The sequence below is a fragment of the Aegilops tauschii genome, chromosome 1 (assembly GCF_002575655.3).
Source record: "Aegilops tauschii subsp. strangulata cultivar AL8/78 chromosome 1, Aet v6.0, whole genome shotgun sequence".
Classification (NCBI taxonomy): Eukaryota; Viridiplantae; Streptophyta; class Magnoliopsida; order Poales; family Poaceae; genus Aegilops; species Aegilops tauschii.
Genome location: NC_053035.3, coordinates 206,205,819 through 206,218,875, shown reverse-complemented (window position 1 = coordinate 206,218,875; position 13,057 = coordinate 206,205,819). Strand labels below are relative to the sequence as shown.

The 13,057-nt window shown below is 42.1% G+C and overlaps 1 protein-coding gene across 1 annotated transcript; it reads left to right on the top strand.

The window, feature by feature from the left end:
• Nucleotides 1-6,264: 6,264 nt before the first annotated feature.
• On the top strand, nt 6,265-9,705 carry LOC109736997 (ubiquitin-conjugating enzyme E2-23 kDa). Its single transcript, XM_020296228.4, has 6 exons — nt 6,265-6,563; nt 6,675-6,754; nt 7,079-7,193; nt 7,286-7,338; nt 7,426-7,554; nt 9,437-9,705. The coding sequence occupies exons 1-6, from the start codon at nt 6,520-6,522 to the stop codon at nt 9,568-9,570; spliced, it is 555 nt and encodes a 184-aa protein (XP_020151817.1). The 5' UTR covers nt 6,265-6,519; the 3' UTR covers nt 9,571-9,705.
• The last annotated feature ends 3,352 nt before the right edge of the window (nt 9,706-13,057 follow it).

Below are 13,057 nucleotides of genomic sequence, written 5' to 3'. Positions count from 1 at the left end.
TCCTTTTTTGTCTTCTCCACACAACCTCCACCATCATATTCTTTTCCACCTATAGTGTTATGTCCATGGCTCACGCTCATGTATTGCGTGAAAGTTGAAAAGGTTTGAGAACGTCAAAAGTATGAAACAATTGCTTGGCTTGTCATCGGGGTTGTGGATGATTTGAATATTTTGTGTGGTGAAGATGGAGCATAGCCAGACCATATGATTTTGTAGGGATAACTTTCTTTGGCCATGTTATTTTGAAAAGACATGATTGCTTTATTAGTATGCTTGAAGTATTATTGTCTTAATGTCAAATGATAGACTATTGCTTTGAATCACTCGTGTCTTAATATTCATGCCATGATTAGATTATGTGATCAAGATTATGCTAGGTAGCATTCCACATCAAAAATTATCTTTTTATCATTTACCTACTCGAGGACGAGCAGGAATTAAGCTTGGGGATGCTGATACGTCTCCGTCGTATCTATAATTTTTGATTGTTCCATGCCAATATTCTATAACTTTTACATACTTTTGGCAACTTCTTATACTATTTTTGGGACTAACATATTGATCCAGTGCCCAGTGCCAGTTCCTTTTTGTTGCATGTTTTTTGTTTCGCGGAAAATCCATATCAAACGGAGTCCAAACGGGATAAAACTGACGGAGATTTTTTTTGGAACATATGTGAATTTTGGGAAGTGGAATCAACGCGGGACGATGCCCGAGGGGGCCACGAGGGTGAGGGGCGCGCCCCAGGGGTCAGGCGTGCCTTGGGCCCTCGTGGCCACCCCGTAAGGCGGTTGGTGCCCTTCTTTCGCCGCAAGAAAGCCCATATCTGGATAAAAATCGTGTCCAAATTTCAACCCAATCGGAGTTACGGATCTCCAAGAATTTAAGAAACGGTGAAAGGGCAGAATTAGGGAACGCAGAAACAGAGAGAGACAGATAGACAGATCCAATCTCGGAGGGGCTCTTGCCCCTCCCATGCCATGGAGGCCAAGGACCAGAGGGGAAACCCTTCTCCCATCTAGGGAGAAGGTAAAGAAAGAAGAAGAAGAAGAAGAAGAAGAAGGGGGGCCCTCTCCCCCTCTCTCCCGGTGGCGCCGGAACGCTGCCGGGGCCATCATCATCACCGCAATCTACACCAACACCTCCGTCATCTTCACCAACATCTCCATCACCTTCCCCCATCTATCTACAGCGGTCCACTCTCCCGCAACCCGCTGTACCCTCTACTTGAACATGGTGCTTTATGCTTCATATTATTATCCAATGATGTGTTGCCATCCTATGATGTCTGAGTAGATTTTCGTTGTCCTACCGGTAATTGGTGAATTGCTATGATTGGTTTAATTTTCTTGTGGTTATGTTGTTGTCCTTTGGTACCCATCATATGAGCGCACGCGTGGATCACACCATAGGGTTAGTTGTATGTTGATAGGACTATGTATTGGAGGGCAAGAGTGACAGAAGCTTCAACCTAGCATAGAAATTGATGCATACGGGATTGAAGGGGGACCAATATATCTTAATGCTATGGTTGGGTTTTACCTTAATGAACATTAGTAGTTGCGGATGCTTGCTAATAGTTCCAATCATAAGTGCATAGAATTCCAAGTCAGGGATGACATGCTAGCAGTGGCCTCTCCCATATAAAACTTGCTATCCGTCTAGTAAAGTAGTCAATTGCTTAGGGACAATTTCGCAACTCCTACCACCACTTTTCCACACTCGCTATACTAACTTTATTGCTTCTTTATCTAAACAGCCCCTACTTTTTATTTACACGCTCTTTATTATCTTGCAAACCTATCCAAAAACACCTACAAAGTACTTCTAGTTTCATACTTGTTCTAGGTAAAGCGAACGTTAAGCGTGTGTAGAGTTGTATCGGTGGTCGATAGAACTTGAGGGAATATTTGTTCTACCTTTAGCTCCTCGTTGGTCGACACTCTTACTTATCGAAAGAGGCTACAATTGATCCCCTATACTTGTGGGTTATCAGGTACTCCCTCTGAAGATGTGCATATGAGGAATTTGCTTTGGATTGGAAATGCACATGGTGGGTTGAAATTGTGGAGATCTCCCCCTATATCTTGGAATCCAATCACGCATGATCATAAAGATATTTGAAAAATATGAATGCATGATGAAAATTGGTGTCTGAAGAAATTGTGCATGCATGAGCAGATATATTTAAGATTGAAGCATGCGCATCAAATGAAGCAAAAAATGGCTTGGTAATGACTGTTGAAAGGCAGAAGAACTGGATACTAAGAATAAGCCATATGGTACGCTTCTTATAAAAAAATAGATGGCCACCGTGAAGAAGCACTATCCTAGTATGTCTCTAATAACATACAGATGCTACTAATCAATATAACTAAACTATTCAGTGAGCAAAAGGAAAACATGCATGTAGCTAGAAATCAAAGAATACACATGTAGCTAGAAAGAAAGGAAGCAAACCTCGAGTAGCCGAACAGAGTTACAACAAAGCAGATGATCAATATACAACAACACATGAGACCACAGAACCTGCTAAACAAATAGAAATGATGTAGTCAGAGCAGGTAAAGAAAACTTGATGCGCCAAGGAATAAAAATATTTTACGAAGTTTGCAAGTTCAAAATTGACACCATGGCGGCGCAAAACTATAGAGTAAAAGACCATCATGCTTTACATGTATACCATGTTTCACTTTGAAATAAAGCTGGATTGCAACTAAAATATCTCTTCTTGTATTTCCTATATTCCACACACCTTAATTAAACTAGCAAGTTAGCATGTCATTATTTACAAAGAAACACCACAACAACCTAATCAACCACATCCCTTCTTTAATATTTCGTTTCTTTTTTGTAGTTATAATTTTTCAACATGGCACAAGCATTATCCCTATTTAATCTCAAACTAAGATGGCATATATGCCAATACCCCCAGCCTAAAATCTAAGAAGAGCAAAAACAACATAACTCGGAAAGTTCCCTTGGTTATTCTAAGTTTTCGTCGAACTGGCAAAATCATTTGTAGGCAACTCAAGTTTTACGTCACGTGCAAGAACTGAACTTCCTCAGCGACCTCACAAATGTAGGACAAGTCAGGCAAGAAACAATATATTGAGGATGAAAAAATGCTTATCGATACATGTGGTGAGAAACCAATCATATACCTTCAGATTCAATGATGCAATTATCTTAGAAATATCTTAAGCTTGGAGGGCCCTTGAACGAAAAACACCAAGTCTGCATATCAATCAACAACACAAGAGACAGTTTGCTAGCAAATCCAACAGTAAACAAAAAACACGCCACTAATTCTTAACATCATTAACTTGTAAGATTTGTACACGCAAAACCATGTTAGTGATTCTTACACCAAATCAGTATACCACCGCCATAGTACTACATTGTCTAATTACTTTATGACTGAAGAAAATCATTGCAGCCCCCTTCTGCCACTTTGCGGATGCGATGGCGTGTTCCCTCCACTTCAGATCAGGAACCTGAGGGAGGAAGAACGGACGGCGGACGATGGTTATTTCCACTCTTGTTTCAATGTGACCAAGAAGCAAATGCATTCCACTTTCAGAAAACCAAAGTGTATATACCTAAAAGATCAGTGTTATAAAAATGTGAGTTACACTGACCGCTTCCATGATCAATAATAAAATAAGAGACTTAGGAAAGGGGCTAGCCTACACAAACATCCTAGAAAGAGAATGCAAAACTTGTAGAGTGGAGGGAGAGCTCACGTGGAAGACCCAACAATCTGTAGGTGGCCAAGCCAGATGTGATAGGAAGCATAGAGGATCCAAAGAAAGCATACAACTCAGCAAGCAATAGATTTGCATCTTATCGCCATTCTTTTCACCCTGATTCCTCCCCTGCAATCCATGGCCATGGCGCCATGCTCGAACCAGAGGTCCTCAATGTAGTATCTAGTATCAGCACCGCAGTAAGGCAAAGGCATGACTTTGAAACCTAATCCCAATGCAGCAAAAAATAAAATGGCACTAAGGAGAAGACATGTAAAGACGCAAAGGTTACATGAACTGGACATGCCAAAATTAACCTGCTCATCTTCGAGTTCCTCCAGCAATACTACTTCCCCTTTTGAGGAGCTCTCTATATCAGCCACTCGCCTGCTCATCTTCATAATGCTCACCTCAGCCTGGAAATCCAGAAAATTTAATTTGAGCCAGATAAGTATTTTATCAGTAACTCTCGCTCTCTGGGACAAATGTGGAACAACTAAACTGAATATTCTACATCAGACCAGAATCTTGACTAATTAATAACTAACATCATCACTAGACCTATGAACAATCACTCTCTAGGACAAATGTAGACCAAAACTAAACAAAATATTCTACACCAGAATAGAATCCGGACTAATTAATAACGACATAAGCACTGGACCTGTGAACACTCGCTCTCTGGGACAAATGCAGACCAAACTAAATAGAATATTCTACACCAGAACAGAATCCGGACTAATTAATATCGACATAAGCAATGGACCTGTGAACACTCGCTCTCTGCGACAAATACAACCAAACTAAATAGAAGAAACATAGAACTTTGTTATTACCTTCATAACAAGAAGCATGACTAGAATCACAACCCATAAGAAGCCATAAAACCTGGAAATTGCACCAGTTAGAAAGACTGCATAGACATGGCACATGTGCAAATATTTGTCCAAATACACAATAAGAAAGGGATATTACCAGCACACGTTGGTTATACTGCTTGGTTATGTTCAAATGGAACACAAAATCGTATTGGTAGATGAAGAAACGCAATGCAAGATCTTTCAGTCCTCTCTTTTTCATCCCTCTATCTGAATCAATGTCCTCTCTTTTTCATCCCTCTCTCTAAATCCAGATCCAAGGCAATGATATTCTAGGCAGTGATCCAGCTTCCAGTCCCCTCCTTTTCATCCCTCTCTCTCTCTCAAACAGACATGACACATTGCAGCAAACATAACACATCAACTACTGTAATTGAAAACTGAACCCGCGACTCTCTGTTATCCAATTTCAGTAAACATAAACTCTGTACCTAGCAGCAAGGATCTTATAAATGCACATACACAGCATCACAAATTATAGCATCTAAATGCAAGAACAAAGGTTCAAAAGAGGGAGGAAAATCACCTTGATCTTCTTCACCCCTTCAGCTAAATTCTTCTTCTTCTCTTCATCCTCGGATCTGTACACTTCATGTTCATAAAACCCATATATTAGCAAAGTTAAACGCGTGTGATGAAGAAAGTAATAGGAAAATAGAGAGGAGCACCTCAACAAGATTTTTGTGGCAAATTCTTCAATTTCTTTCTTCAACAATATACACACCAAGAAATATGGGTTTTTGTACACGGTGACAGCCACTGGACAGGAGAGCATCGTAGAAACACCAGGCAGCGGCTCTGATGGACCATCGCCTAATCTTCCATTGTCTCACCACAACCTACGGTGCTGCCGATAGGGGGAGAAAAGAAGTCGATGGTAAACAACTAGTGCTCAAATTTGTAACCTCAAAGGAAAAACGAGAGATAGAGAGGGAGGGAGAGAGGGGGGAGGGGGGGGAGAGAGAGAGATCACCTGCGCACTTGGAGGCCATGAAGACGCCGACACGCTAGGATGCGAGCTCATGCACCAGCTGCAGCTGCCACGCCCACCCGCTGAGGCCGTCGTCCACTGCACCACAACATGAGCCGCCCATGGCACTAGGGTTTGTCACGGCCGGGTCGCGAAGGACGGTGTTGAGTGCAGTTGTCGGTGTGTCACCTCGGCATGCCGACAAGGCCGACATCGAGGGCCTGGTGAGACTGGAGGCGAGTGCGCAAGCCGCAGGGACATAGGAGGAGGAGGAGGCAGGGAGTGCGGCGGCGGACGAGTGAGGGAGGAGGGTGTGGCCGCTGTGGATTGGGGTAGGGTTCGTGCGGTTGTGCCCAGTGGGCTCTCCGCAAGGAACAATCAATCGCATCCTTCCACCCCGCACCCAGCCAAGACACAGCGACCCCACCAATGAATTGGCCCACAGGTCATACACATGTTAAAAAACGAATAAGATAAAACATACAGTGAAGATCTAACGGCCCAAGAAAAACAAGGCGGGAAATTTAGTGCCATCAAACGGCCAGGAATGGCCCGATCGGGGGAGCACCGTGGGAGCGGGTCGGCCAGCCTCCTTATTGGTTTAGATGATGTGTAGCTATGATTACAAGTAAGTAAAGAGGAGGGTTTAATTGTAAGAAAAAGAGAGAAGTATTTAGCTTTGTCCCTTTTCTTCCCCTCTGCTGTGCTTGTCTCGCCTCCCTGTTCCCCGCCTTCTCTCTCTGCGGCAGCAATAAAAATAAATAAATCTCGCGCAGGTGCTGGGAGGAGGACGACGCACGCACCGTCACAAGCAGCTCAATCTCTTTCTCCTTTTCTTTTCTCTGCCTCCTCCCTTATCCCCACGCCCAGGAAACGCGTCTCCGCAGGAGGAAGGGAAGATTTCATCTTTTTTGCCCCCAAGATGTCCTCCCCAAGCAAGCGCCGCGAGATGGACCTCATGAAGCTGTGAGGATCTTGGAAATTGTTTTTCTTTTGTGAGTACAAGCGATTGATTCCTTCCTTGGAGGCTCGGTTTTAATCTGGATTTTCTTGGGGGGCGGTTCTTGGTTGTTGCAGGATGATGAGTGACTATAAGGTGGAGATGGTGAACGATGGGATGCAAGAATTCTTCGTGGAATTCCGAGGGCCTACTGAAAGTATGATCCTTGCGCAAAATCCGGTTTCTGTCCTGTTTCTTGGGCTCATGATCGGCGTTTATGTTCCCGATTTCTGATCTAGATGTAGTGCAAAGCAACTCTGGCGGAAATTGTGAACCCCCTGTTGATCGTATGACATTCGTTATCATTTACAAGTGGTTTAGCTCAAGATTTAGGTTACGTTTGCAGATGAATTGCTCGCTTGTTCATTTGCCCTGGAGCATCTTCGCGATTTGGTGAATTTAAGTACAGTATATCTTTTCTGTTGTATGGGAAGAGCGGCTATATTTCTAATCAATTGTGGATGTGTTCTAAATTTGATAGGTATTTATCAAGGTGGTGTCTGGAAGGTTAGAGTAGAACTGCCTGATGCATATCCTTACAAATCTCCGTCAATTGGGTTCATTAATAAGATTTATCACCCAAATGTGGATGAAATGTGAGCATTTTTACCATCAAATTCTTTTGGTTAGCATAAGCAACAAAATTCGCACTGGTCTGACCTAATTTTTGTTTGCCTGCAAAATGTAGGTCTGGTTCCGTATGTTTAGATGTTATCAACCAGACATGGAGCCCAATGTTTGGTGAGCACTTGCTGCTCACAATTTGTACGAGCACTCCCTGATTATAGTTTCTGTATCTTATCTTATTTTTATTTGTGAGTGTTGTAGATCTAGTAAATGTGTTCGAAGTCTTCCTTCCACAACTTCTGTTGTACCCAAATCCGTCTGATCCATTAAATGGAGAGGCTGCTGCACTTATGATGCGAGATCGCCCTGCTTATGAACAAAAAGTGAAAGGTGATTTGGTTCAACATTATCCACTAATTGTTCTTGATATCGACTCTAGAGTCTCGTTATTTAATTCTTGCTCACAGCATTTCGCTACTGATCTATGCCTTTCGTATGCATGCAACCTTGCAAGATTGCAGACACATTTTAGTTATTTTGTTGTCTTTGTTGATATGGCATGCAATGTAAGGCAGCCAACTATGAGTATATTGATCGTACAGTCTTCCTTGGTACGCTTGTTCTGTTATGTTGTGTAAACAAAAATATACGAACAAGCCTTTGGTTTAACTATTATAAAATATCAATACAACTGAGCACACTCCATCCTAGCTGTTCTATTTTGTGGCTAAAATGCTTGGGCATAGTTCTTAAACTCATTTTTCAGCTGTATCAACAACCATACTGTAACACCGTAACTTGTGTCTTCTACAACTCTGTTATTGAGGGAATCGCCAGTTTGCCACTTTAGAGCTTTTATTTTTCTAGTCCTTTCTAGTCCTTTCCTGGTTGATGTTGAGGCATTTCCCCTTGTCTTAGATGGATCTTGTCAGATCTGATTCTTTGCTGTTTTGTGAACATGTTAAGGATCTAATTGGATTGGTTAGTTCTTTCATCCTAGGGCTGCCAATACTGATGTTCTTCCAGTTGCTAACCTAGTCACATACACACAAAATGAAGTTAATTGAATAATTACTAGTAAGTAGTAACACATGCTAATTTTCCACCCCCCCCCCCCCCCCCCTCCCTTTTTGCGAGGGCCAAAACCCCATTACAAGATGGCTCATGCTGTGAATTGTAGTCAAAGGATGCTCGAATCTTATTTGCCATCCTCAATATTATACACACCTTTAGTTATTTGTTTGTCATGTGCCATAGTTTGAAGTTTGAACTAATTTTGTAGTACCTCCATCCAAAAATTCTTGTCTTAGATTTGTCTAGATACGGATGTATCTAACACTAAAGCGTGACTAGATACATCCGTATTGAGACAAATCTAAGACAAGAATTTTGGGACGGAGGGAGTAGTTGCTAAGGAATTTGAACATAAACTGAGATGCAATGTTGTACAAGGTGGCCTAGGCTACCATCCATGTAGGCACTTGGCAACCCCTTGCCGCGTTGATATTGCCATAGTCGGCAGGCTATGCACTAGAGCCACCTAGGAGGCGAGTAAACATTCATGTACTTGTGTAGTTGCATCAACATAATTAAAATTGTTTGATGCGAAGAATGTTGAGATAGTCAAAAATGTATTATGAATGTTTGCTCTTGTGGAATTTAAGGTATCCCTCAACTCTAGGTGTCAAACTTATGATATTTTATTTTACAACAACTTTGTGTTGAAATTTGCACTGTTGTCTGCTGGGCATTTCGCCTAGACGGGGTAGGAACCCTCCTGCTTCTGTCCTAGGAGAGTTAGGTACTCTTCTGCTTCCCTCCTAGTGCTTTTCTGTGCACTGCAAAAAGGGCAGGTGGAAGTATGATTACTCACCTAAACTAATCATATCAGCTACTTGCTACTTAAACCAATGATGATTCATGAAATTTCTGATTGATTGGTGGTGAAACAAAGCTGCCTGTCAAACCGGGACTATGTGCATGCGTAGAGGGGATGATTTTCTCTTCCTAGTACTTCTATTTTTTTTCAGTCTTTGTTTTTGACCGGGTTTTCAATGTCCTGGAGAAGTATTAGATTATATACATTTTTTTGGCATATCTTTTAAAGTAGGGATGTGCCAATATGGGATACTGACAACATTTTCTTACTCTTGCCTTTTTATTCCATTTCAATATGCATATTCTAGCAGTACTTCTTTTGGTTGCTCAAATACACATGTGCACTGTTGTGTTTCCCGATCTATTATTTAGTTGCTTTCTCTTGTTTATGCAGAATTTTGTGAAAAATATGCGAAACCAGAGGATGCTGGCATAACCCCAGAAGACAAGTCCAGTGATGAAGAGGAGCTTAGCGAAGACGAAGATGACTCCGGCGATGAGGATATAGTGGGCAAACCAGATCCTTAGTCACTACCACAACCCGTTGTATACAATGTTGGTTGCAAAATTTGCAATCAAATTGATCCAGAAAATCTGGGAAAGAGAACTTTGTATGTCATGTAAATAAGTGTACTTGTATCTTATCCAATGTTGTTTTCTTCAGTTGACCAATTGAATTTGCAGCATTGCATACATTCGCGCCTGTCCGTTTTTGTAGATCTGTGATCTGGTTCGTAGAATAAACAATTCTCGCTTAAGGTCATGCTGTGGGCTTTCAAGGGTGATTTGCTTCTGTTTCCTTATTTATTATTTTACCTCCCAAATTCCAGTACTTGTGTTTTTGGCTACATTTAGCTGATGAAGTTCTGGAGCTGTCTGTTTCAAGTTGAAGTCCCATTGTCAGCAAATTTGGTTGCCAAATTCGCAGACTGAAACTGGGGGCTGGGTGCAAATTTGACTAGGTTTTGCTCACGTTGGCTTTTGAACTTCTGCGGAAGATTGGTGGTGAGAGAAAATGTCTTTGTTACTCTTTGTAGAGCATGTTCACCTCGTTTGGAGGCACAAGTTCTCGGGAATTATGGAAAAATATCACCAGCGTAGCATGAAGACCTGTAAAATCTATCTGATCCTGCACACAGAAACAACTTTGGGTGCATACAACACAACTTTTAAATTCTCAAATGGGCATGCATTTGCATGAAAAGTTACACATTCACATCTTGTAGCATATGCTATATCAATGTCTTTATTTCTCATAAACTGATGGAACAGACTATGCAGCGAGTGTTCCCTACTACATAGTCTTCCCCCATGGTGCCAATTCATCCTTGAATCGTAACTAGCACACAGTAATAATTGAATACCAAGAATACATACATTATTTTATTACAAACTGATGAATTCAGTTACATATTTGTACAATTTGCACAGCTCGAAGCTGCACAAAATGCAACGCAAAACATGAATAAAATAAACTCTAGGGTTTCCACAAACGTGATGAAGCATACATGAATAGCTAGGACTTATCCCTTTAGAATGTCAAAACATACATATGGTTGTAAGATATGTTAAAGTATCTAGGCATATCTCTGTATTTGGTAGCATATGATTTGTAATCATCTTCTGTCTTATCTCTAGGAGAGACTTCTTGTCCTCCAAGCCATGTACTCTATATAAACCGCCCAAAAGGCTCAATACAACATACATTATATTCCGACAATCCTTCTCTCTCTATCATTGTACAAGTTACACAAGCAGTCTGTCGTCATGCTCATCCACAACCTAAGGATGTGACTAACGACCTGCACCCAGTGAAATTACCCCTTCACATGATATGGAACACAAGCATAGTAAATTCGTCTAACATCAATGGTAGTCAAAGCTGGATTATCGGAAGGAGCATTCTGAACAACCACCCATTACCGTGGGTACAACCAATCAATTTGTTTTACACTCTACACATGTTCACTTACCCACACGACGTCTCTCGTCTTGTTGTCGTGAAGCGCTATTGATACCTACCTAATCGGGGTATCGACACTAGGATCATATGAAAGGACGTCTCCCAGCATAGCATTACGTACAACACGAAAACAGTAAATACTAGATGATTACTTAATGCCACATTCTAATATTTCGTACTAGATCATATCTCAACCTAGAACCGGATGAATCACTCAAACATAGATGAATAAGAACAATGCTACAAAGATGAATGATTCATTAAGTTCATCACCATGTTTAAATCTTACTAATGCAGTAGCAATGGAGGAACACGAACATGGCGATGGTGGACGACACACACAGCCTAGGCACGACACCTGGTGACGGTGGTGGCGTCTCTTACTCCTCCTTTTTGTGTGGATTGTGGTGGAGTAGGCGTTGGCGATGAATCTTGATTGAAAGGCCTCGAAAGCCGTCTTAATAGTTATGCAATTCATTCATTACAATTATATCCCTGTATTATATTATGCTTTACATGAACAAATTCTCCTTGATCACTAATCATATCAATCAAGAGCTGCCGGGTCATAAACGCAATGGCATACTAGATTATACTACATCAAGTTAAACATTGTGTTGACCTTGGCAACAGACAAATCTGCCAGGTCTCATTATGCCGGCTTATATGCTAATCAAGTTTCAACAAAATCCTGGTTATCATTTAAAACCCCGACTCATTTATGAAGGAAGGGGAATACTACAAGTATCATGATACTTAGCGGGTCGTCAATCAAAGCACTGACCCAGTTTCCTTCAAAAGACGATATCCTCAAAATATCAAGTGCACGATGGCACCGCAGATAAGCAAGTGTTTTCACTACTCCTATTACAAGCCTCAATTGGGCCACTCATAAGCAAGTTTTAATCAAGAAGGCTACTCGTTTAAGCCGGCCCCTGAGCTCTCCGGGTTGACATCTTTTTGTTGGCCTTCCGTGCTCGATGCTTCCGGGTCCAACCGGTGCCGACTCAGGCTACCCGGTCTGGAGATCCTTTGGCGTCCACTGAATAGTTGACAAAGCCTGGAAAGTTGAGTCTCCAGTGATGATAACAGACAGGTCGACGTCAGGGGCAAAAGTTTGCTTACGGCGTGGAGGAGTCAGCACAAATGGCTTGAATTCAGGCGGGTTGATGCACTTGTTCTCCTCCGTGTAGTCGGCTTGGTACTTTGTCAAATCAAGCTCTTCAGACAGTTGAGTGGCCGCCATTCGGGTTTCTTTCACATAGTGCACAAAATCCTCCTGGGAAAATTCAGTGCCGTCAACCTTAAACTGTGGAAACCAGCCCACCATCTCAGTCGGCTCCATCTCAAGAAGAAAGGCCTTCACTCGAGCAAGAGCTAAGCCGGTCCTGGCACGAGCCGCCGATTTCTTCAACTACTGGATCTGTTGTGGGACTTGACAAATTATTGAGCATATCTTTGATCCGTGGAGGGGGTGTTGTGGCGTTTTTCACTGCCATAGTGCCATTATTGCATAAGCTCATCATGTATATAATTGCTCCAGATAGGTATATACTGCCTTCAACTTCACCAAAGGTAGTTGGACAACATTTTCATTTCTCCTACCTGCACAGAGAAGAATATCAATAAGCCGGCCGACACTCAACCCGGATTTTGACTACGGTAATATTACCACTTACCAAAGATGGCCACAGTCATGTTGGCCCCGCCTCCTTGCAACGCCTCTCTTCTTCCTCCTCTCTCAACTCTCTTGTGGTTTTTTTCAAGAACACACACACACAGACGCACAATGGTGGAACTCAGGAACACACACACGCATGTACCAAGAAAGAACACAAACAGGCTTTGCCATAGGCTCTCTTCCTTGGCTATCACAATGGCTACATTTTTGCTTGTGCCAACACGGCTGCCTTTTCTCATTCATCTAATCACCTTATAAATAACCAGTACAAACAACTCACGCACGCACTAACCCGGCCGCTATGCCCGGCCACTAACAGCACGTAGCCACGCACACATTGGCCAGCCGCCACACTCGGCGCTGCTAACCCC

What these genes read in the sequence shown, in the direction of transcription:
- LOC109736997 (XM_020296228.4), top strand. Translation starts at nt 6,520, where the DNA reads ATGTCCTCCCCAAGCAAGCGCCGCGAGATGGACCTCATGAAGCT. An exon ending in GAGATGGACCTCATGAAGCT is followed by an intron (nt 6,564 to 6,674) that starts GTGAGGATCTTG and finishes TGGTTGTTGCAG; the next exon opens with GATGATGAGTGACTATAAGG. An exon ending in TTATGAACAAAAAGTGAAAG is followed by an intron (nt 7,555 to 9,436) that starts GTGATTTGGTTC and finishes TTGTTTATGCAG; the next exon opens with AATTTTGTGAAAAATATGCG.